This window comes from Hippopotamus amphibius, chromosome 2 (assembly GCF_030028045.1).
Source record: "Hippopotamus amphibius kiboko isolate mHipAmp2 chromosome 2, mHipAmp2.hap2, whole genome shotgun sequence".
NCBI lineage: Eukaryota > Metazoa > Chordata > Mammalia > Artiodactyla > Hippopotamidae > Hippopotamus > Hippopotamus amphibius.
Genome location: NC_080187.1, coordinates 187,877,665 through 187,901,585, shown reverse-complemented (window position 1 = coordinate 187,901,585; position 23,921 = coordinate 187,877,665). Strand labels below are relative to the sequence as shown.

The window sequence follows — 23,921 nt, the reverse complement described above, 5'->3', positions numbered from 1 at the left end:
GTCAATCCCAACCTCCCAGTTCATCCCACCTCAACCAGATCTAATTATTACTGAAATTGAAACAATTTGCATTGCAGTTTTATTTATTTACTTATTTGTTGCAGTTATATTTAATAAGCTTAATTAAGCTCCAGTATTTCTCCTCTTTGATCAATCTTGTCTTCTGAAATGGGGGACTAAGGCATGCTCCAAAGGGGCATTACATTGAACCACTGGCCAGCAAAGCAGCTTTTCACAAAACAGTTCTGCTGTTGAGTGACATGGAACAAAAAGTCCTTTATGATTTAACCCGATGGGTCTCAACCTTGGCTGCACATAAGAACTATCTAGAAATTTAAACAAACAACATTGTGAAAACTTATGTCCACAAAAATCTGCACATGCCATTATATCAGCTTTATCCATAATTGCCAAAATTTGGACCAAACCAAGATGTACTTCAGTAGTTGAATGGATAGACTGTGGTACATCCAGACAATAGAATATTATTCAAAGCTAAAAAATGAGTTATCGTGAAAAGACATGGAGGAACTTTAAATGCATGTAACTGTGAAAAAAATCAATATGAAAAAGCTACATACTGTATGATTCTGGATATAACATTCTGAATAAGGAAAACTTTGGAGACAAAAAGATCAGTGATTGCCAGGGGTGGGAGAAATAAATAGGCAGAGTACATAGGATTTTTAGGGCAGTATAATGATGGATACATCTCATTATACATAGTATGTACCTATAGAGCAAAACACCAAGAGTGATCTTCAATTATGGACCTTGTTGATTATGATGTGTCAGTGTAGGTTCATCAGTTGTAACAAGTGTACCACTCTGGTCGGCGATGTTGATAATGGGGGAGGCTATCTATGCATGTGTGGGGGCAAGAGGAATATGGGAAATAACTGTACCTTCCCCTCAATTCTGCTGTGAACCTAAAACTGCTCTAAAAACACAAGGTCTTAATTTAAAAAACAAAACAGTAATATTGATATCTGGGCTCCATACTTACAGACTGTGATTTATTGGTCTGGATTGGTGCCTGGGAAGCTGGGTATTTTTTTTAATAGACTTTGTCTTTTAGAGCTGGTATTTTTTATTAAGTTCCACAGGTGATTCTAATGTACATCCAGAGTGGAGGGTTACCGGTCTAAATAAGGCATCCCTCAATCTGCTCAGCTGAGCTTCTACAAGTCTACACCCAGGTACCCTCCCTCCACTGTTTGGAATTATCCACACCTGTCATACCTCTGTACGTCTTATAATTTTACCTCCTTACCTCAGGTCCCATTTACCAATTGGAAGAACCACTACCCAGTAAGTCTCAACACAAGCAAATGGCTTCCCTAACACTTACCTAAAGTTTTTGTAATGGAAGTTAGTTAGGCAGAAATATAAATATTGGAGAAAAGGGAACCCTAGTACACAGTTGGTGAGAATGTAGATTGGCACAGCCACTATGGAAAACAATATGGAAGTTCCTTAAGAAAGAAAAGCAGAACTGTACAATGAACCTAAAGTTTTTTATTCCCTGAACACATTTTCCGATCACCTAGTTCTTTGGGCATAACTATGCTATACTCTGTCAGGATATGTTTTAATTGTTCAAGTGCACGTCTACTCCTCCGCTAAGGCAATTTGAGAGCAGTGTTGTTTTATTCATCTTGTCAGTACCTAGCACTAACTAACTCAAATTCATAGTCTAATTTTTTTAAAATGCACAAAGCTGGTCATCAAGTATAAAATTATGCCTTGAAATTTCTTAGTCTAGTATTTTTCATTTAGTTCTACTGCTTGCTAAAATATGAAATCCTCCAGACACTTTTGCTCCCTCTTAAGAGTCTGCACATTCTTCATTTCTTAGCCCAAGGAATGGAATTATACTTAAAAGACAGAAGCCAGGCCTTCCAGCAGACAGCTGTGTCACCCTAAGTCATTTAACTTCTTGGGGATGCTGTTCCTCATTTGTAAAATGCAGATCACTGATGCCCCTTCCAGTGTGAGCCAAACCCTATACATCAGGAGTTTACACTCTTCTCCAAAATGATATTTGAAGACCATTTTCCTGTTTGAACAAAGGGGTTAGAAGAGGAGTGATCTATAAGTACTGAACACATCAAGTTTTACTAGTTCTTTAATTGGTGAAACAAATTAAAACAGAAAACGGGCACAACCATGTCTCATTCTAACAGATGTAAGAAGTAAATATGATTTTATATGATAAAATGTCATCCAGTATAACAAATTTCCAATAATCCTGACAATTATCTTTCAAAAACTTTTATGAAATTATAAGAAAAATTACAAATTGGAGGTAACTATAAACATGCATAACTATCTTACTACCTAGTTCTGTGTGCAAAAGACACTGAAGACTTTATATTTGCGCAAGATGTTAATGTTGAACATGAGAGTTCTTTCCTCCCCTAATCTAAACTGCCAGAGCCCCCATGACAGCTACCTGCCAAGACAGCTCAAACATGGAAACGTAGTGCACAAAGAAGAATTATACAGAAGATGATATTTGTGGTAACATCCATATAACTTCTGATTTATGTGCAAGAAGCGTAAAAGCATATCAGTATTAAAAAGCAAGAAAACAGAATTTGGAATTAGTCCAGTCCAAACTGAGGTATCCCCAAACCTGAAAAAAAGAAGAAAGGGTTATTAACAAATACATTTATTTTATTTGGATTACAGATAGCACCACCAAACCTACCTAACTTGTGCTGTATAAATCACTGATGGTAAAAGGAGTAGCTGCAGGTGATTTTCCAGACGCACTAAAAGAGCACATCCTACTAGTTTATTCTACTGGTTCTCCCACAGCCTTAGAGGAAAGAATGGTGGTATGAGAGTTCAGATCCTGGCTCTACCACTTAGCAACTGTGTGACTCTGGGCAGGTCACTCAAACTCTCTCATGCTCTCAAAAATTAACTTCCCTCTCCTACAATGTAACAGGAAATTTGGATAGGTTTTCAGTGCCCTGTTACTTCCACAAGATACCCTGTGGAGTAAAATTTCCCAGAAAAGCTGGATTATCTGCCTCCCGGCCTCCAACTGAAGATGCAAAGAAGCCCAATTCCTCCCTGTTGCATGCTGCTAGAGCTACTTGCAAGATATATCTGTTATTGTATCTTTACATTGGGTTACAACAGCCTGTTCCCATTTCTTTCCTCTACTGGACTGGGAGCTTCTAGAGGCAACCACAGTACCCACACACTCAGGAATGGTGTGTCTGCAGAACCATGTCACGCTTCCCTTCTGGCCAAATAGCAAAGCAACTGCCATGCAAAGGAAGGGATGGTTCACTTTTGCAGGCCCAGAGATGCCCAATGTAGAAAGGGCAGAAGAAAGAGCAAACCCTTGCAGGTGCTGTGGGTAACCGCTGCCTCGGTCCTGTCACACTGCACCTGCAGCTCCTCTATGCTCTCTTTAGAGGGTCAGTGATGCTGGCAGAGCCACACCCAGGGCCACATGCCTTCCTCATGCCACCCACAGGAGAAGGGAATGTGGACCCCAAGGGATTCTTCTCTGCCTGCTGAACTGCTACCCTGATTAATGTCCTCCAGACAGTGAAGGTGATCATATTAGAGCTGCCTGTGACGGTCCCCAGGATAGTGACATTTAAAAAGGTTTTCTTAAGGTTAGAAACCCACCTCCATGATGCTGCTTAGTGGTCTCGATCTACGGAAAAGAAGATGGAGAAAGAAAAAGAAAAACAGTTGTTTTACTTTTGAAATACTACGTAGGAACAGGTGTCTAAAACTGTTATAAATAACACTGGCAGAAGAGCCCGCTGTCCCTGACTGTGAATGCCCTGTGAAGAAAAACCCAGTAGGACCCACCCTTGCCTACTAGCCTCAGATCCCAAGCCAGACACAGAACTGGAGGAGTCCAGGACTGGAGGGCGCTACCACAGCAGGGCTTACAGGCAAGGCCTGTGCCTTCCTGGGACTCTCCTTGGTGCTGAGTATCCCTGAGGTTGTCAGGAAAGCCAAGGAAGCCAGTAGGGAAGAACCACTGGGAGTCCTGTGCATTTGCACAAGTGCTGCTGCTGCTCCCTGCTCTCACTACGGGGAAACCACTGTCTCAGTGACCACGCCATGCAGAGGTCTCTTAGAAGGTGCCACTAATCACAGCTTTAAAAACACTCCCCAATAATCCCAGTACGCAGATGCTTTTATATCAAAGCAGCTTTATGCTGTGGCTATGCTCAGATACAACCGTCAGCAGCTGAGGAAGGAACCTGAAAACTTACCCCACTTGACTATCTTGGGCTCGCTGAGAGTAACGTGTTTCACGCGGCAGCTATATTCATCCACTCCGTTGGGGGTGAACTCAGTATGGACCAGAAGGTAGAAGGACCAGTCCTTGCTGAAAGACAGGTCTGACTGCTCCACTTTCATCTTCTCCCCATTCTTGAGCAAATCAATCTCAATCTGGGGTGGATGGAACCCAGACACATAGCAGTTGAGGTAATTTGGCTTCCCATTTTCCGCTGGGTGTCGCGAGTAAACCTGAACCTTCGGAGGGCCTGAGGAGCAGCAGGGAAAGACAGATGAAACGGCAGAGTATTTCACTTGGGGCTACCTTGGTCTAAAGCTGGGTCAGGCACCAAGTGTTTATATCGGATCCTCCATTGCTCCCAGCTGCATTTCCCCTCGTGCCCAGTGAGCTTCCATTTTTCCAAGAGGCAGCCTCCATGTTGTGGGATAAACCACGACTTGTATCTTTCCCACGTAATTCCCCTACACATGACTTTCAGGCTTTTCCCAGCAGATTTCTAGTAACATCTTTTGCTGTCAGGAGAGACTGTGCTGTATCTTTAAGAATCTTTCTGTGGAGGCTCCCGAGAACTTTTCGTGGCTCCTCAGCACCCACAGTATTCCTTATCTCTCAAGAGTCTACATGAGTTGGCCCCCATCTACTTATCAAGCTTCATTTCTCACTTCACATGCCCTCCATCGTAGCCACATCAATAGTTCACCTTATTGTACCCTGTTTCAGCCCCATCAATTTTTTTTCCTTATGGTTACTCCTTTCTTTTTTGCCTCCTGCCTAGATCCACACCCATGGGACTTCTCAGTATGTGCCTAGTACATTGCCTGGTGCACACAATTGCTCTGTAAGTGGCAGGTGTAAGTATTATTACCTCCTTGCTCAGGTTCTTAAGACAGACAATGCAAACCACATTTCTACAAAATACAACTTCTTAATCATGTCCAGAGCTTATACCACACATCTCTGATTTCCCGAGCTAGAACACAGAGAAACAAAACGGAAACACCTACAGGAGCTGGCAGATACCTTCAATGCGTTGGGCTGGGTAAGCACAATAGGGAAGGGTGAGGACTGCGGGAAATGCGAGAGAACATACCCTCCATTAGGACCAAGTGGAGTCATGCACATGGGAATGGAATTTGTGTTTTTAGTTAGCATGCTCAATTGACTGCCATAATCTGCCAACTTGGGAATAGTGCATGATGCTACAGAACAGGGGTTTCCAAAGTGGGAAGCATGTCTAGACCATCCAAGGGGATGTGGAAAGAAAATATTATAAACTCTATTTCTATATTCTTCTTCCAAAGTGAAGTGTTACTGCCACTGAATATACAGACTGATAGCAATGTGTGTATATAACCCCCTTAAATACAAATACATTCAGGGTACATGATTATACAGGTCCGCTCATCCTCCATGTCCAGGAGGTGGTAGAGAGGAGTGCCAGGCCGCTCTGACCAGATGTGTCTGTCTAGAAACGTCCTATCACCAAAGAAAAGGCCCGTAGGCCCACCAAGAGCTAAGCTGGAAGTACCATGAAGCCCTGATATTTTTCATAATTCAAAGTGAAAATAAATCAGAAACCTCTAAGCGTTTGAGCTTCTAATAATTAGACCATGATAAATGATACAGTAGTGAGAGCACCGGTTCATCCCACCTGGAATGCTCTCTTTGAGGGGGCTAGGCAGTGTGTGGGTTTTTTGCAAGAATCTCACAATAGTAACTTCTAAGAGGAGGAGGTGCATCAGACAGGCCTGGGTTTGAATCTGGCTTCAGCCACTTACTGGCTCTGTATCTTGGGGAGAGTTCTTTGAGTTTCTGTAGTTTAACTGAAAAATTAATTTACACCCAGAGTGAAATAAAACCCACACAGGGGAAAGAGCAGAAAATAGTCCCCCAGAGGGAATCACAATTGTGTTTCTTGTATGTCTTCCAGAAATGCCCTCCTATACCTTCCACACGTGTATTACTTTGGAAATTTTCAAACTAATATAGTTTTTAAGGTCAGCTTGTTACTTTTCTAAAGCCATATCGTCACCACCAAAAATCGGTAATAGTGACGATACAGACATTATGCCTTTTTTGGTCAATAAATTTTAAATTAAATCTCTTTTGCTCATGAAAGAGAGAGACCTCTGAGGGTCCAGTATACTGCAGGCTATTTAGGAGGTACTCAATATCCACGGTGGCCCTGACAGACACCTGGGTGAGCACGTTGATGACTCTCATCCCTAGTTTTACAACCTTTATCGACGATAAACCTTCGCTGCTCAAAACTGAAAGCAGAGACTGAGCTCATCCTGGAAAGAACCAGGCAAGGAGCCAAAGGAGGAAGGCCTCTGTGAGGAAAGGCAACAGGCGCCCATGGCCGCCCAGCTTGCCCCTGAGAGTCTCACCCCAGACGCTGCGAGGAACGCACAGCCTGAGGGCGCAGAACCCCACCCGATGCTCTGGCCAGCCGCTACTGTCCGCCGTGCATCCCCTGTGTGATTAAGTTCCTTCGGCTCCTCCAGCCTCCCCTTCCTCATCCGTGACAGGCTGAGAAGAAGGCATCCTGCCTACATCGCAGACGCATTTCACAGCGAAGGGATCTAGCACAGAGCTTAGGTCAGACAGTGAGCCGTCAACGGGCAGCTCTGTGATGATGAATTCCACACGTAACGGCAACACGAGAATTAACGACATGAAGCGGTCTGTAAACACGTCAAGACAATCACAAAAGTCGCGTGCAAGTTCACCATCCTGGTTTGGTCGCGTATCTGGGGAAGGCACGGAGGGGCAGCGCGAGGAAGCGCGAGCGCCTGGAGGAAGTGCGAGGCCCTCAGGCTCCCAGCCGGCCGACACACCCTGGCGGCGGCTCCCCCAGAGCCCGCGCGTGGCCTCCGCCCATTCGCAGCCCCAACCCTGCCCTTTGGGACCCGCCAGCGCGCCCCGCGCCAGCTGCGCGCAGCGGGCTGGGGCGCCAGAGGCGCGGCGAACCCGCGGAAGAGAAGCCCTCCCCCACCGCGGTCGCTCTGAACCTCATCTACACCCGCGAACTCTGTCCCGACCCTCCCGCTACGCGCGTGCCAGCGGTTCCCTCCCCCCCGCATCCCGGAGAAGCCGGCGTCCTGGGCTCGCACCCCCTCCCCACTCCCCAGCCACCCCACCAGTTCCCCAGCCACCCCACCAGTTCCGCAGCCACAGAGGAAGCTGGGCGCCACTCCATCCCGCCAGGAAGCAAAACTTGGGGAGCGGGACTGGGGTGTACAGAGTTAGCGCCGGGAGTGCCAAATGGGTGCGAGCGGCACAGGAGCGGCTGGGGGAAGAGGGGAAGGGAGGAGGGGATACTCACGCTGGATGGCGTCCAGGCCACACAGCGAGAGCAGCCCGAGCAGGACCACTGCCACGAAGCGAGCCATCGCTACAGGAGCAGCGCGGGTGGCGGAGTGAGCGCCCGGGGCCGCGCCCGCATTTATAGCCCCCGGCCAGGCCGCCAATCAGAAGGCTGCCGGCCGCGCCGTCACCAGTCTCCGGGCGAGCGAGGCCCAAGCAGGTTGGAAAGAGGGACTTCCCCCGCTTTCAGTTTCATTTTCTGATAAGCCCCGTGATACCTAGGGAGGCCGCGTTGGCCCGGGTGGGTTCGCTTGTCTGCACATCCGCGCCCTCTTATCCGGGGCGCGCGCCCAAACGTGGGGCCCTCATCCTAGAACATCGTTGTGGGCGAAGCCTCGCTTTTCGGAACAGCACCAGAAATGCTAAGGGACAGCTAGTTAGGAGCCTAGAATCTGGTTTTCAATCTGGAAAACTGAAGCCCAGAACAGTTAAGAGTAAGGAGAGAGATGGCACGGTACCGGGCAGAATCAGAACCTGGGTTCGCAGTCACAGCCCGGAAATTCGCTGCAGGCCCTTTGGATTCTTTGGGCAAGAAAAGTAGTCAAGGAACCTCGAGGCCTCATGAGGACAGCTCAGAGAACCGTCCAGAATGAAGGAGGACCTTCTTGCTTCCTGAATCCCTTCAGGGAGAAGTTTCTTTTTGGAAAACCCTGTGCCAAGAAAGTCTGGCCTGTGTCTTGCCGCTGTAGTTTAGGTAATTTTCTTTGTTTTGTTGATTCGTGGGGAAATGACCACTGATGGTGAAAAGTAAAAGCAGAAACTGCTTAAAGCATTAGTTTACAGACTCCCTCGAGGGGCATCATTCCTTGCAACTTACCACACTAGGATGGTGCTTGACATGTCGTAGGTTTTTGGTAAACTGAGTGAATGGATGGATGGACGGATGGATGGACCGACGAAGGAAGGAATGAACGAACATGCGAGTGAATATATTTGTAAACATTAGGAGATAGGAATTACCCCGCTATATTTTTACGGATAGGAAAGCAAAGGCTTAGTGCTAGGTTTCATACTGGTCTGATTCTATTCTCATTCGTGCTGCAGACACTTGAAAGATAGAAGACTGGGCAATTTTAGTAAGAATTTGGGTTGCATCTGCTGTGGGCCCAGCCAAAGAAGTTAGGCCTACTGACTCTAAGATGGTGTCCGTGTTAGAAAGACTCGTTAAGAAAATCTGCACTCCAGAGATGCCATAAAAAGATGCTGACATCACCTGGTGGCTGAGTGCCAGGATCTTCTCTATGTGGAACAGTCAGAAGAGGAAGTGAACCATGGGGAGAGGGAGAGGCAGAGATCTTGGAAAATCACCTTGGTTTGCAGTTGAAGGGAGTTGGGTGGTGCTTCCCCAAAGAGCACAATAAATGTCACCTGGATTTCTTTTACATGTTTTTAGACCTTTCAGTGATGTCTACTGTGGTGGCTGTGTCTAAACTAGAAAAAGTAGGATACTCTCCGCAGACTATGAAAGGAGATAATGCACAGAGAGAGCCCCAGGGAGCACATAGTGAGTATTTGGTAATGATTAAGGTGGGTACCACAATTATTGATGCTATTTACCTACTTTTTCTACCAGCTCTATCTATAACTATCTTGAAATAAAAGAGTAATTGTTAGGCATAATTTTATGAGTAAAGGCACTGCTGCCCCTCCCTTTTGTTTGTTTGTTGTTTACTCATTTAAGGCTTTTAAGGCCCGGAATGTTAGTGTTGAATTGTTTTCTAGTGCCCTGGGAGTATAGGAATAGACAGGGCTGGTGGTCACCTCTGTATTCGTTGTTTACCACATCACTGACAAATACTGCAGTACCTAAAATTCTTAAAAGAGAGAATCTGATCCGTTCACTTAAAAAACCAATTTTAAAAACACTTTCTTAAAAAAGCAGTGAAAACAGAGAAAAGTATATTTTTGCAGTTATTTTTTTTTTTATAAAAGGAGACCACTGTTTGCCTAGGAGGGCAAACTTCTGGAAATCTACAAACATGGTCTTTTAGTAGTGTTATCTCCCATTAGTGGGATGAATGATGGATTTTTTTGGGGGGGTGGGGGCGGTTAAGACTTTACTAAAAAATTTTTTTACACTAAATGTTTATTCACACTAGTAAATATTTTTCAGAATTTGGAAGAACTGGAACATCATACACTCCTATTGGGAATGTAAAATGGTACAACTACTTTGGAAAACATTTTCACAGTTTTTTTAGAAAGTTAAACATAACGCTGGCCATATCACCTAACCACTCCTTTCTAGGTATTTACCCAAGAGAAAATGAAAGTGTATGTCTATACAAGGACTAGTACAAAACTGTTAAAAGCAGATTTACTGGTAACAGCCAGAAATTGGAAACAATCTAAACTTCCATTAACAGGTATGTGAATAAACAAATTGTGATAGTTATCCGTACAATGGAATACTGTCAGCAATAAACAAGGCATGAACTGTTGGTACACAGAATAACATGGATGAAATAATTAGGCTAAAGGAAAAAAAGCGAGACAAAAAAGAGTATATGCTCTTTGATTCTTTTTATTTAAAACTCTAGAAAAGGCAGACTTATCTATGTGACAGAAGCAGATGCTTGGTTTCCAGAGGGTGGAGGGAGCATCAGGAGCCTAAGGACACTTTGGAGGTGATGGACATGTTCATTATCTTGAGTATGAGGATGGTTTCTCAAGTATATGCATGTGGTAGAACTTATTAAATTTTATATACTTTAAGTGTAATTTATCATATGTCAATCATACCTCAATAAAACTCCTTTTTAAAAACATTACCTAATAAGACTCCGTGCTTCCAACACAGGGGGCATGGGTTCAATCCCTGGGCAAAGAAAGTCCACATGCCACGTGGTATGGCCAAAAAAACCAAAAACAACAAACAAAAACAAAAAACAAACAAACAAAAAAACCACCTAAAAATACAGGTACTTGTGCCTTTGTTAAGCCAAAGAAGAATGAAGTCCTTGTACAGAAAGAAAAAGAACGATGTTGAAGGGAAGAAAATAGGAATAGGTTAAAGCTCAAATGAGTTGGGTTTCACCTCAGTAGATCTCAGCACTTTTCTGAGGTGGGCTCATCAAAAAGCCAGAAAATCCAGGCTCCCTGGAAGGAGAGGAACAAGTACAGGTAGGACATTTTTGCCTGGGCTCTTTCAAATGTTATGTCGCTAGTCAAGGTGTGGTACATGCATCACAACATCAGCAACACCTAGGAGAATCACATCCCAAGTGATTTGTATACACGTTAATGTTTGTGAAGTTGCTGACCCAAACTACACAACAATTCAGAAGGTAAGTTGTACTTTCTTTTACAGATAAAGAGACAGTTTCACAAAATTAAGATGCTTGTCCACATTCGCTCTGAGCTATGATTCAAATGCTGGTCCATATGATTTGAATGGCCTCATAATGTCCACTTGAAAACCACTTCTGAGGGGGGTTCATGGGAAACACTTCATTGGATGGCTTGGATCAGGGCAAGGATTAAAAGCATATGAGAAGGTTCAGAGAAGCAGGAATCAGTAACACAATGTGTAGTATGTTTTTTTAAACTCACATTTATTTTTTTCTGCCCACAAAAGTAATATATGCATATGATAGAAAATCAGATCAAAAAACTATAAAGAAGAAAATTAAAACCACAGTGATCCTACAATGCAGAGAACTATCATTAAATGTTTTTTTTTAATATCTATTTATTCGGTCTTACTGAGTCTTAGATGCAGTACGTGGGCTCCTAAATTGTGGCATGTGAACTGTTAGTCGTGGCATGCATGTGGGATATAGTTCCATGACCAGGAATGGAACCCAGGCCCTTGCATTGGAAACACAGAGTCTTAACCACTGAGCAACCAGGGAAGTCCCCATTAAGTGGTTTAATTTAATGAGTTTGAAGATGGTTGCCTGCTCAAAAGTCCATCCTGAAAGAATGTCTATATGTATATAACTGAGTCACTTTGCTGTACAGCAGAGATTGGCACAACATTGTAAATCAACTATACTTCAACTAAAAAATAGAATTTTAAAAAAAAGTCCATCCTGGCTAGATCTATTTTGGGGCTGGAAATCCTCAGTCTTTTGTGTTAAATTCCATTAAATACAGCCACTGTCAGTTGAGTGCAGGCTTTGTGCCAAATGTAAATACTGTAAGGATAAACTGAAGAAGCCAGACTGCCAACCAAGAGATTCCAATCTAGAGTTCAAATCAGCCCAATAATTAAGTTATTAGCAGCCAGCTAGGGTGTTCACGCTGACTGAATTCTCAGATTTGTGCTGTTACATAACAGGCAAGAGACCCAAAGGAAATGGGACACAGGGGGAGTTGTTTTGTTTTTTGATAGTTACTAAGTCAGACACCATACAAAGGAGAGGGAAACCTCACAAGATCCTGGGAAGACAAGTTCTAGTATCACTAATTGAGGGAGAGTAGTGGGAAGACTAAAGTTGAGACAGGTGGAGTATCTGGTTGATGAGGAATCTCTGCTTCACAGGCTTGTGTGGAACCACCACACTGTTCCAATTGTCAAGATGATTTTATTGGGAAAATCATACAGACGTGGTATAAAATAAATCAAGCAGTACAGAACTATAAACAGTAGTAACCACAGTGTTTCAAGTACAGTAAAACCTTGGATTGTGAGTAACTTGTTCTGTGAGTCTTCTGCAAGGTGAGCAAACATTTCTAATAAATTTTAACTTGATAAACGAGCAATGTCATGCAATACGAGTAGTACCTGTTGCAGAACGTCACATGATCACAACTGAGCCAATGGAGCTGACCACCGATGAACTGATGGATCTGCATTGCGAGCAACAGCAAGAGGTCATGGAGGAGATTTCATCTGCAGGGGAGGAGGAGAAAAAGGCGGAAGAATCCCTCACTTCAAATGAGATTAGGGAGATGTGTAAAATGTGGTAAACTGCAAAATTTTGTAGAAAAGCACCACCCAGATAAGGCTGTAGCAGGGCGAGCGATGAATCTGTTTAACGACAATGCAATGTCACATTTCCGCGAAATCCTCAAAAGGAGGCAAAAGCAAGTGTCGTTGAATAGGTTCCTCGTTAAAGTTGCACAAAAAAAAAAGATTCCATTTAGCCAATACATAGCCGTGATTCCGTTAGTGATAGTGAAAGTCGTCCTACACAATAACCCTCCTCTCTCCTGTCTCCCTCACACCAGCCATGAAGGTTTTAAAAGGTAAGTGCAGGTTAACTTGTTTATTTTTCTTTATATTTTGTATTTTCTTTATTATTTTGTATTATATTACTGTATTGTAATCATTTTTATATGAATATTTTTGGGTTGTGGAACAAGTCATCTGAGTTTCCATTATTTCTTATTGGGAAATATGTTTTGATATACAAGTGCTTTGGATTACAAGCATGTTTCTGGAATGAATTATGCTCACAAACCAAGGTTTTACTGTACTTTTTAAATTTTTAATTACAATTCTGATACATGAATGTATGTCTGTTGCAAAAATGCAAACAGTCAGAGGTCTACCAAGTGAAAGTTGCCCTCATGTGTCTCCTCCCATCTCACTCTCCTCCCTTCAGGAACATTGTTAAGCTTTGCTGCCTATCCCTGCAAGGATTTATATTGTATTTGGTGTGGAAGGTGAGGAATTCTTAAATTATAACTACAGAGACTGCTATCATTATGGGTTTAGAACTCAGTGCCCACTCAAAGCATAAAGGGAGTTAGAAGTAGCATCAGTCCTCAGCTTGGATGGAGAGAGGGCTTAGGTAAATGCTGAAGCCAAGACCCTCTGACAGTGTGGGGGCAACAGGAAAACCCCAGGGCATCATCCTTGGGGAATACTACATCCAGTGACCAAGTTACTGGCACAGCCTCCATTCTTGGATGTTTTCCCCTCATAGGCCCTTGGGTCTGCATCTCAGAACCAACTTAAAACTGCAGAATTCCTACTTGGATTTTCTATCCTGCCTTGTTTTCTATTCAGCACTATTAAAAATCAAGACTCTCCTTCAAATGCCCTTTTTCCCTTTTGGCAAATTCCTCTAAGCCCCATCTTCCCACTTTCCAGCTTGCTTGGCTGACACCTGCCTCTGGCCAATTAGAGTGTGTGGTCCTTTCTGGCTGCCCCTGCTATGTTGAACCTGCATCAGGTCCTTTCTACTCTCTAGTGTCTTGGACCTCTCTAAACTCTTCTCCTAAAAGAGGACTGCGAAGAAACCAGTAAGAATTGTTGGGGCTTCCCCAGCGGTCCAGTGGTTAAGACTTCACCTTCTAATGCAGGGTGTGAGTTTGATCCCCGGCCAGGGAGCTAAGATCCCACATGTCTCGGGGCCAAAAAAACCCCTTAAAACAAAAGCAATATTGTTTTTGTTTTATGGGTTTTTTTTGGCACACGGGCTTAGTTGCTCCACGGCATGTGGGATCTTCCTGGAGCAGGGATCGAACTCATGTCCTCTGCATTGGCAGGCAGATTCCCAACCACTGCACCACCTAGGAAGCCCACAAAAGCAATATTGTAACAAATTCAGTAAAGACTTAAAAAAAAAATTCCACATCAAAAACAAAAAGAATTGTTTAGTAAAGAATCAGAAATTTAAAACAAAATAAGCAGGCCAAAAATGCGAGGGATGTATACACAAGAGCCAGTAGGAGCAGTCCAGGTAAAAAGGAGATAGCCAGTAAGTAGAAGGTTGGTGAGTCTGGTAGTTTTTCCTTATTTCATTTTTTATTATCATTGTTGCTTCTATTATTGCTCTAGGTGTAGATCAACTTGCCAAAAATGAGTTTGCTAAAAAAGAATTAACCAGTTGTCACATTAGCTAAAAATCTATTTATCTAATGACCGGTGACAGCTAAACATGAGGTGGGACTTCCCTCTCTGCCCATCATATGCCCTGAGGGTGTGAGTTGGTGAGGTGGACTCTACCGTCTCCCCCAAGAAGCCATGACAAGTGGGAGGTGGTTCAGTGAGCATAAACTCAGAGTTGAGAGACGGGAAGGAGAGGCTTCACAAAATTAGGGTCATTCTATGTGTATTTACTGAACTTGCTTATTTCCATTTGATGATACATCATAGATATGTTTCCTGTAATCATATACAAAACTGCCTATTTATCATGAATGATTTTAGACTTTTCTCCATATCATAGATTGCGATAGGCAGATTAATGCCCCCCTCGCACCCCCACAAAAAGATGTTCTCATCCTAATCCATGCAACCTGTGAATATGTTACCTTGTACAGCATGAAGGACTTTGCAGGTGTGATTAAGTTTAGGCCTTGAGATGGGGAGATTATCAGAGGTGACTGGAGTCAGCCCAGTATAGCCACATTGACTGTTAAAAGCAGAGAACTTTCCCTGACCCTGACCAGAGGGAGGTGTGACTACAGAAGTATGATCAGAGAGATGCAGCATGCTGGCTTTGCAGATGAAGAAGGGGCCATGAGTCAAGGAATGTGGGCAACTTTTAGAAGCTAAGAAAGGTAAGGACATGGAATCTCCCATAGTCTCCAGAAAGGAAAACAGCCCTGCCTTAATTTTGAGTCCAGGAGACTTGTGTTGGATTTCTGACCTACAGAACCATAGGACGATAAATTGTGTTGTTTGAAGCCATCAGATTTGTGTTAATTTATAACAGCAGCAAGAAAAAAAGAAAGAAAAGAAAGAGAAAAAAAAAACAAAAAACAACCACTCATACATCTCCAGAACCCTATAGTTTCAGTTTGGGGCCTTGGTTGCCAGGAGCCGAGCTCGGTGTGAATACCTGCCTTTTCAGTATTGGCTTTACCTGTTGGTTAACCAGCTCTGGCCACACAGTGCATTTGGGGTGCTCGCGTGTGAGAGGGAGGGCTATCATCAGCTCAACAGCTGAGGGAGGAGGGCTTTTGCTGAAGCCTGGCTTTGTCAGGAGCCTTAGTCCTCCCGCTCCTACCACTGCCCAGACTGAGCTGGGTCAGCCCCAGTGATGTGGGCCCAGCTGGCACTGGCACTTCTGGGCTATTTCTCCAGCACCACGCACCCAGTGGGCCAACCCACTCCTGCTCTACCTGCCGTTGCCAGTGTTGAACAGGGAAGGAGGATAAGAACAGGAGCCCTCTAGCCTCAGGACAAAGGTACCCTGAAGCTCTGGCTTCTTTCTTCTTAGGCTGGCCCCAACCTATCCATCAGGCTTCAGTGCTCACGGTAATCAGCCCCGTTCTACAAAGCTTTACTATCACCTTGCTAGATGCTGGGTACTGGGCTGGCCTGGGGAAAGTTCTTTCCTCAAAGAGTTCATGGACTCTGGTTTATAAACCTTTACTAGATTATGATTCCAGGAAAGCAACCTATTCCACATGGAGGGGTCAAAGAGCCTTCAGAGGACTTTGGTGCCAAGAAAAAGAATGTGGCCTTAACCTTTAGACCACGTTGCTGGTGCCAGTGGACCTGGGGTTTTGTTTTTGTTTTTCCCTTGTGGTTTTCTTTTGAGCATTTTTTGTTTGATATTTTTTAAAACTTTTCCACTTAGCTTAATTTTTTTCAAATTATAAATTTAATATCCAGTATGAGACGTTCACACAATATAGGTAAGAATAAAGATAAAAATTTAAATCACCTGTTAACCTACCATCTAAAAATATCCACTGCTAATGAACTGATGTTTGTTCCCAGACTTAGTCTATTCATATACAGATGTAAATATGGATGTATATGTTTACAAAGATGTAATCATTCTGCCTGTATTTCTTTGCAACACCTCTTCTATTTAATGATCTGTCACGGACAATATTTCTATAATAGAAGATCTACATAGTGTTTTCATACTTTCATAGTATTTCATTATATGAATATTCCATATTTTTATCCAATCCTGTATTGAGGACATTTCCAGTTTTTCCCTATTATAACTCATCTTGCACACTATGAAACTGCCCTCTGGAGTCCAGGTTATACTCCATCACTAAATAAGAGAGGGTGTTCCTCTCCCTATACCCTTCCCCAAGCTGATTATTATCATTGAAAAAATTTGCCTCCTTGTTTTAATTTGTATTTTTGAAAGGCAGTCTGTTGAACAGTTTTTCTCATGCTTACTTTTGTGTTTCTTGTTCTGTGAATTTCCTGTTCATAGTCTGTAGTAGTCACTGGGACAGACACTGCCTGATGTAGCAGAGAAGGAGTTTATTTAAAGAATATTGCCAGGCTAAATGTTATCAACTGCTAGGTGAAGGATACACAGAAGTTAATTTTATCATTCTTTCAACTTTTTCTAGGATTGCAAATTTTCAAAAGAAAACGTTAGGAGGAAGAGGGTAACTGAGGAGGCAGAGGCCCACGAGGGTTCAGAAAGTGACTGCAGCCCGTCCTGGATCTCTCCCGTTCTCTGACCATCCTCCCAGCACTGAGGACAACTGACAGCACCATGTAGAGATTCTCAGCCAACTTAGAAGAGTCCACCACTTCCAGCTCGACAGGATGGGTGACAAGAGCCAGCCTGCTCCTGAGCCAGCCTCAGCCCTTCCGTACAGTGACTTTCACCTCAATGGAGATCAACTACCACGTTTCAGATAAAGCAGGAAAGGATATTGATTTTCATCTTGCCTCTCCAGGAAGGAAAACCTCAGTTTTTGAACAGAGAAAATCAGATGGAGTACACATGGTGGACCCTAAGGCTGGTGACTATATTTTCAGCAGCATTTCTTTTTTTCTTTTTTTACAGAAACTTGCTATATTTTTTGCTTTTCTTTAATTAATTAATTTATTTATTGGCTGCATTGGGTCTTCATTGCTGCACACGGACTTTCTCTAGTTGTGGCGAGCAGGGGCTACTCTTCATTGTGGTGCGTGGGCTCCTCATTGCGGAGCACAGGCTCTAGGTGTGCAGGCTCAGTAGTTGTGGCGCACGGGCTTAGTTGCTCTGGAGCATGTGGGATCTTCCTGGAGCAGGGAGTAAACCCTGCATTGGCAGGCAGATTCTTAACCACTGCGCCACCTAGGAAGTCCCTCAGCACCATTTCCAAAAGGTGATTTTCTCTGGAATAATTCAGATAATCCTATAATATGGGGGGAAAGGACCAGGAATAGGAGGGAATTTATTACAGGCACAGATGAGTTCGATATGAAACCGAAAGACATCCTGGAACCATCACCACTGTCAAATCAGGGTTAAGCATATGTGGTCATAGCCACATTGTGCTTAGAGCATTTAAAGCTCATGATCGAAGTGTACAAGGAAGCAACTTTGACAGAGTTGAGTTCTGATCCATGAACCATTTAATGGTCATGGTGGTGGTGTCAGCCATTCAGGTTTTATGCTAATCCATCTATTTGAAAGTAAGCAGAAAAGTTGAACTTCAAACTATTTAACATTTTATAAAGGGAGCTGAAATACAATAAACTTTCACAGTAGAGATCATTAATAGTCTTATAATCATGAAAAAAGGTCCCTAACTTGTATTTTTAATGTAGGAGATAAGCTTCATTTTTAGTTTAATTCAGTTCTGTAAAGGCTATATGCTTCAGCTGAACACAGGATATGGGCACAGAACCCAGAATCACTGAGGGGCTAAATGAGCCTCAGATGGGTCTCAGGTTTTGCTACCAGCAGTCCTGAGGTGCTTTTTGTTGTTGTTGTTTCCTTTTCTTTTTACTCCTGAGCTCCTGAACCAGTTTTCCATTTACAGCAGCCAAGAAGATATGGGATTATCTCTGTAACTTATGCAAAAGTGTTTTTACTTCAAAGATCTGGCTTCTGTATTCACAGGGTTCCCACGTCAGTAGGAGTGCTTAGCAGAATCAAGGACACAGTGAAGGGCAAGCATCACCAAGTGGACCTTTGGGATCCACAAGCACCCTGCCCTGAAGCACTGAGAACTGGGCTGCTCGGCAATCTCCTCAAGATCCACCCAGGGATTTCCTATCCAATTTAATGGAGCAAAGCTTAGGGTTTGAAGAGGACAGAACCTCACAAAGGTCCTGTTAAGGGTGTGGAAAACAGGGACCCTCTTTTGAAATATCTGCTCCCAAATAGCAATCCCAATAAACTGGACTCACAACCATAGATGGTTTAAAACGTACTTTAATTCTCTTGCCCTTTCAAGGGTTATCTTTCTCAGGAGTTTGTGTTCTGACATTTCTACCAAGATGCAGTGGTTGGGGATGCTGGCCCTTTAACTGGGGAACAGGGGAGGGGCTGGGAATCTTAAAGCCAGGGGCAGCAAGCCTGCCTGGCCCAGGCCAGCATGGCTAAGCTGAGCAGAAAGGATATCCAAGTCCTGGGGTGGGTGTCAGCACAGACTAAGACTGGTGGTGACTGTGTGGAAGTGCTTCTCCTTCAATTCCTAACCCTACCCCTCCTTTCTGTCCCTTTGCAGGACAACTCCCTAGAGCTGGTCTAGTGAGGTCAGAGGGTGGGGGTTTAGGGCAGTCTGAGAGCCTGGGGTCCTGCTCCTTGAGATCTGGGTCAGAACTTTTTTTTTTTTAATAACTTTATTTATTTATTTATTTTTGGCTGCATTGAATCTTTGTTGCTGCAGGCTTTCTCTAGTTGCGGTAAGCAGGGACTCCTCTTCCTTGCAGTGTGTGGGCTTCTCAGTGTGGTGGCGTCTCCTTGTGACGCATGGGCTCTAGGCCTGTGGGCTTCAGTAGTTGCAGCATGCAGAGTCAGTAGTTGTGGCACACGGGATTAGTTGCTCCACAGCATGTGGGATCTTCCGAGACCAGGGATTGAACCCATTGGCAGGTGGATTCTTAACCACTGCAACACCAGGGAAGTCCGGGTCAAAACTTTTCTGACAGTGTTGCTGGGGTGAGACCTTGGCTGTTTTCAGTTCTGTTTCAGGTGTGAACCTCAGTAAAGACTCTCTCCTTCCTTCCCTCCTTCCTTCTGTCTCCTACTTAGTTTCTGATGCTGCCCTCACCTTGAATCCAGGTTTTAGCAGGGCTGTGCATCACCCAGAAATGAAGTCACTCAGACCCTGCTTCACCTTCACCCCTAAGATGCCAGTCTGGCTTCCCTTCAGTGGAAGGAGAGGGATCCTGACTGTGTTGACTGTCAGATCTAGGGAGGGCCAGGCTGCTACTGTCCTGGGTGTGGGAAGTGGTTGGTCCTGCTGCTGCCCTGCCCCTCTTTAACACAGGTGAGTGTAGATGATGCCACAGAGGCTCGTTCCAGCCTGGGGTGTCCTCCCTCCCTTTCCAGAAAGGTCTTCTCCGCTCCCCTGGAATCAAGGTCCCTGATGTGCTGGGGATGTCACCTGCCTCCTTGCACTTTCTGTGGCAGGTGAGTCACTCCAGTCTCCATTCTGTGGGGTAGAGACTGGGTGTGGAGAAGCAGGATACCGCCTGTCCCTTATTTCCCTTACTTTCAGTGTGCCCTTGACCTTGCTCTGGAGATGTAGCACCCAGAGTGAGGGGTGGGTAGGAAGGGGGAGAGGCCCATTATGCAGGGTAGCTTGGTAAACAACAGAGGTGGTATTGGGACACCTGGCCTTCCTATGAAAAGGACAAACTATTCCATCTTACAGAATATAAGCAGCAATGAACCTAGTGCTAGAAAGAGCAGCTGGTTTGGGGTAGAGCGATTGCCAGAACTCCATCAGGCAGGAGAGAAGGGAATTGCAGACTAAGGAGGCCTTCAGAGGTGTCAGACAAGAGCTAAGCATGGCCCCAGTGGCTGAAGACAAGATCTGAGCAAAGACTCAGAGAGAGGAAAGGCAGGGGAGTTGACTTGTACGCACTGGGGAGAGCACGGGCCGCCACGTCGTAGGGACCGTGGAGTTGCTCCCTAGGAGGTGACAAACCTGTGGGAAACAAGAAGGGGATCCACAGTCTGGTGCCCTCACAACTGGCTCGAGGGGCCCCAAGATTGGCAAAATGTTGAGTGAGGTTCCTGAAGGAAAAGGCAGGTGAGACCATAGGGGCAGAAGCAGCCAGCAGCAAAAGCAGGACTGTGTTGGTGGAGATGCCCTTCTCCCAGACCCTGAATTTGCACTCCCAGACCCTGGACTACCTGGCACCACTTCCTTTCCGGCCTGCCTTTCCCAGCGCCAGCTCCCAGGCCCGGCATTTTGGACCTCGACTACCCTCGCCAGACCCATCGCTCCTCTGTAGCCCGTTGACCTCGTGGCCCCTTAGGCTCAGGTACTGGTTCAGGGTGCCCGGCATGCCAGGGTCCAGGACAGGCTGAGCTCTTCTCCAGAAGTCTCAGGAGGTAGTGGCTGAGGAGGCGTGGCTGTCACTCTACCAGCTGCCACAGGAAAGTACTTAGAGAAACTCACTAAGAGAAGGGTGAGGTAGAGTCCAATCCCTTCCCCTCACAGCTGAGGAAATGGAGGCCCAGGACTGTCTGAGGTCAGCTGGCATGACAGAACTGAGACTAGGACTCAGGAGTCCTGACGGCCAGCCCACATGGTTTCTATCGTGTCAGGATTTCCTGCAGCCAAGTTGCGGGGGAAACCATATGCTGGAGAGGAGGTGAGCCCTGCTGAGCCAGGATAGTGCTGCTTCATGTGGCTGACGCTGGGCAGGGCCGGGTCAGAGCAGGTAGAGTCCCTTAGGTGTCCGGCTAAGGTTCCCAGAGGCTAAGTGAATGGGGTGCGGGTGGGGGCTGAGAGCCGACTCCCACCCGGCCCAAGTTTCTTTCTAAGTCTCCCCAGTCATCTGACCCAGCTCCACCCTGAGCACCAGCGGATCTTGAAGCAACAGCAGCAGCATGGTCGACCACCAAGGTAAAGCCTAGAGGAGGAGCAGGCTTGAGGGGAGCCCCCTGCATGCTGGGTTTTCCCTTGTGACAGGGCACCTCCCCCAAAGGCCACCTCCCCCTCCACCCCCCGCCCTGTGAAGCCTCTCACACTGTGGCCCACCTGTGCACTCTGCTGTCCTCCCGTGACATCCTGCTCAGCGCTCTCCACTCCTTGGGGAGTTCTCTGGGGCAGGGGTGGGTAGGTCTAAAGGGCCACTCCTCCTGGCTTGAAGTCCCCCAGCCAAGAAGACTTGGTCTCAGCAGCCAGACCCCTATGCTAACTTCATGACCCGAAAAGAGAAGGACTGGGTGGTAAAAGTGCAGATGGTTCAGCTGCAGAGTGAGAACCCTCGCCTGGATGACTATTACTACCAGGTGAGTCCCAGGGGCTCTGCCCAGCCTCTGACCTTGGGGTCATATGGGCCTGACTCCATGGGTCCTTTGAGAGTCTCCATTCAGCCCACAGTGGCCATGTCCCTTCAGGTGGGGGGACAGTTGCTAAAGGATGGGGGTCATATTTCTACACTTGACATCCAAACTTCTTCCCCTTCTCCTACATTTCAGCCACATGGGATTATTTATGATTCTGCAAGCACACTCTGAGGTTTCTGTCTCCATCCTTTGCCGAGAATTTCTCCTATTCAGTCAGCAAACGAAGACATTCTCATCTTTGTACACTTTGGTTTCTCTAAGAAATGACTTGTTACAAACATTCATCTACTTACATTTTACTTTTTAAAAAATAAATTTATTTATTTATTTATTGGCTGTGTTGGGTCTTCTTTGCTGCTGCATGGGCTTTCGCTAGTTGTGGAGAACAGAGGCTACTCTTCATTGCAGTGCACGAGCTTCACTGGAGTGGCTTCTCTTGTTGAGGAGCATGGGCTTTAGGCGGGCAGGCTTCAGTAGTTATGGCACATGGGCTCAACAATTGTGGCTCAGAGGCTCTAGAGTGCAGGATCAGTAGTTGTGGTGCACGGGCTTAGTTGCTCCGCGGTTTGTGGGATCTTCCCAGAGCAGGGCTCGAACCCGTGTCCCTTGCATTAGCAGGCAGATTCTTAACCACTGCACCACCAGGGAAGCACCACCTTTTACTTTTTAAGATCTAAAACACAGCGAACTTTTTATAAGTAATGGGATTCAATTTCTTGAATTGAACAAATGCTGGCAAACTTTGGACTCCTTTCTGTCTGCTTCCCGTCTGCCCTTTGTCCATGAGTTTCCGGTTGTCTAAGTTGTATTTCACTTTCTCTTCAGCCTCCATGAGCCCCCTACCAAGAGTCCCAGCTTTATCTGCTTCCTACTGACATTAGTTTCTTCCTTTCTTCCCACCACGCTTCAAAACCCTCTGCCTTCTGTCAGCGTCGCTTGAATGTGATCAGCTTACACTCTTGACTTTTAGACATTGCTCCTCAATGAAGGAGCTTTATTCAAGCCCTTGTTTTGACTCACAGTCAGTGGCTTTATTTTAGTTCTGGATTTCACAGGCCAACTCCCTCATGATTCACTGGTCAAATTCCAAGGACATTGTACCATTCAGGACCTGTAAGCAAAAATAACAGCCCAGTAAGAAAAGCGAAGAGTGGCAGGCAGAGGTCTCCAATAGATAGGAGGCAGCTAGAGCAAGAAGGGAACGCTAATGTGAACAGCTCCCACAGCGCCTTAGGCCGCTAGTGTAGGCCCTAAACGCTCAGCAAACGGTAGACTCGAAACAAAGGCAGATGTGGCTTTGCTGGAGTGGGTGGTGCCGGGAAGGTAACTTGGCAAAGAGTGTCAGTGCAGCTGTCCCCAAGCACGTCGCGAGGCTGAGAGCGGGTCGGCTACACTGCGCATGCGCGGGACACAGCCGGGCTCAGAGACTAGAAGGAGCTGCGGGACCGGGAAGGCTGCAGAGGAGGGCTGGAAACAACGGCGCCAAGGAGCGGGTCTATCCCTGTTGTTGGTGCCGGTCCCCATCGAGGCAACAGGGCGGCTGGGGTCCCGGGCGCAGCTGCACAGAGAGCAGGAAGTTCTGGGGAGCCTGACGGCTGCAGGCAGCCTTCACCGCTTCCCTTGGTGCAGGGAGGCAGGGGCGGGGGCGGCTGTCGCCTGGAGGCCCTTTTTGGCAGTAAGTGCTGTGGGCCGGGTCTGGCCTTACGGAGGGAGTCCGCTGCCTTAGCTGGGCTGGCCCCTGTGCTCCGCTTGTTGCTGGAGAAGCTGGGTTCACCTCTTGGTAGAAGTTGAACTAAAAGACAGCCAAGCCAAAGATCAGGAGAAGGAAGGATTTATTTAATATCATTTGTAGCAAGTTAAGCGAACCCCAGGGGTCTTTCCCAAAGTAGGGTCTCCCCCAACAGCAGCACTGGGGAAGTTTTAAGCTAAGGGTACATGCATATTCATGAAGGGGCTTGGGTAGTTGACAGTTCAAGCTTTAGTTGAGTGAAGTGACCTGAAAAAGTCAACATCATCATCCATTAGGTTCCAGCTGATCTGGTGGTTACATGCTTCTGGCTAATCTCTACCACTCAAACAACTGGGAGTCTTTACAACTGATATACTGTATTTCCTATTGTTACTTCTCCTGCTTGATAACA

The 23,921-nt window shown here is 45.5% G+C and overlaps 2 protein-coding genes across 6 annotated transcripts; one reads left to right on the top strand and one right to left on the bottom strand.

Moving 5' to 3' along the window:
• Nucleotides 1–2,110: 2,110 nt before the first annotated feature.
• On the bottom strand, nt 2,111–7,726 carry B2M (beta-2-microglobulin). The gene is made up of 4 exons (XM_057724184.1): nt 7,614–7,726; nt 4,257–4,532; nt 3,655–3,682; nt 2,111–2,638 (listed from the first exon to the last, which is right to left on the bottom strand). The coding sequence occupies exons 1-3, from the start codon at nt 7,678–7,680 to the stop codon at nt 3,669–3,671; spliced, it is 357 nt and encodes a 118-aa protein (XP_057580167.1). The 5' UTR covers nt 7,681–7,726; the 3' UTR covers nt 2,111–2,638; nt 3,655–3,668.
• A 161-nt stretch (nt 7,727–7,887) lies between these two features.
• On the top strand, nt 7,888–22,059 carry LOC130846509 (protein PAT1 homolog 2-like). Of its 5 annotated transcripts, none has more exons than XM_057724802.1 (8): nt 7,888–8,348; nt 9,048–9,158; nt 16,880–17,281; nt 19,807–19,887; nt 20,605–20,747; nt 21,242–21,334; nt 21,582–21,723; nt 21,913–22,059. In XM_057724802.1, exons 3-8 carry the CDS (start codon nt 17,252–17,254, stop codon nt 21,949–21,951), a joined length of 528 nt encoding a protein of 175 aa, XP_057580785.1. In that variant the 5' UTR covers nt 7,888–8,348; nt 9,048–9,158; nt 16,880–17,251; the 3' UTR covers nt 21,952–22,059. The 5 variants fall into 5 exon arrangements, with proteins under 5 accessions (XP_057580785.1, XP_057580787.1, XP_057580783.1 ...); XM_057724804.1 differs by having other exon boundaries at nt 9,048–9,181; nt 21,254–21,334; XM_057724800.1 differs by having other exon boundaries at nt 9,048–9,181.
• The last annotated feature ends 1,862 nt before the right edge of the window (nt 22,060–23,921 follow it).

What these genes read in the sequence shown, in the direction of transcription:
- LOC130846509 (XM_057724802.1), top strand. Translation starts at nt 17,252, where the DNA reads ATGGAGTACACATGGTGGACCCTAAGGCTG. An exon ending in TCGTGGCCCCTTAGGCTCAG is followed by an intron (nt 20,748 to 21,241) that starts GTACTGGTTCAG and finishes ACCCGGCCCAAG; the next exon opens with TTTCTTTCTAAGTCTCCCCA. An exon ending in TGGATGACTATTACTACCAG is followed by an intron (nt 21,724 to 21,912) that starts GTGAGTCCCAGG and finishes CCTACATTTCAG; the next exon opens with CCACATGGGATTATTTATGA.
- B2M (XM_057724184.1), bottom strand. Translation starts at nt 7,680, where the DNA reads ATGGCTCGCTTCGTGGCAGTGGTCCTGCTCGGGCTGCTCTCGCTGTGT. An exon ending in TGGCCTGGACGCCATCCAGC is followed by an intron (nt 4,533 to 7,613) that starts GTGAGTATCCCC and finishes GCTGCTCCTCAG; the next exon opens with GCCCTCCGAAGGTTCAGGTT.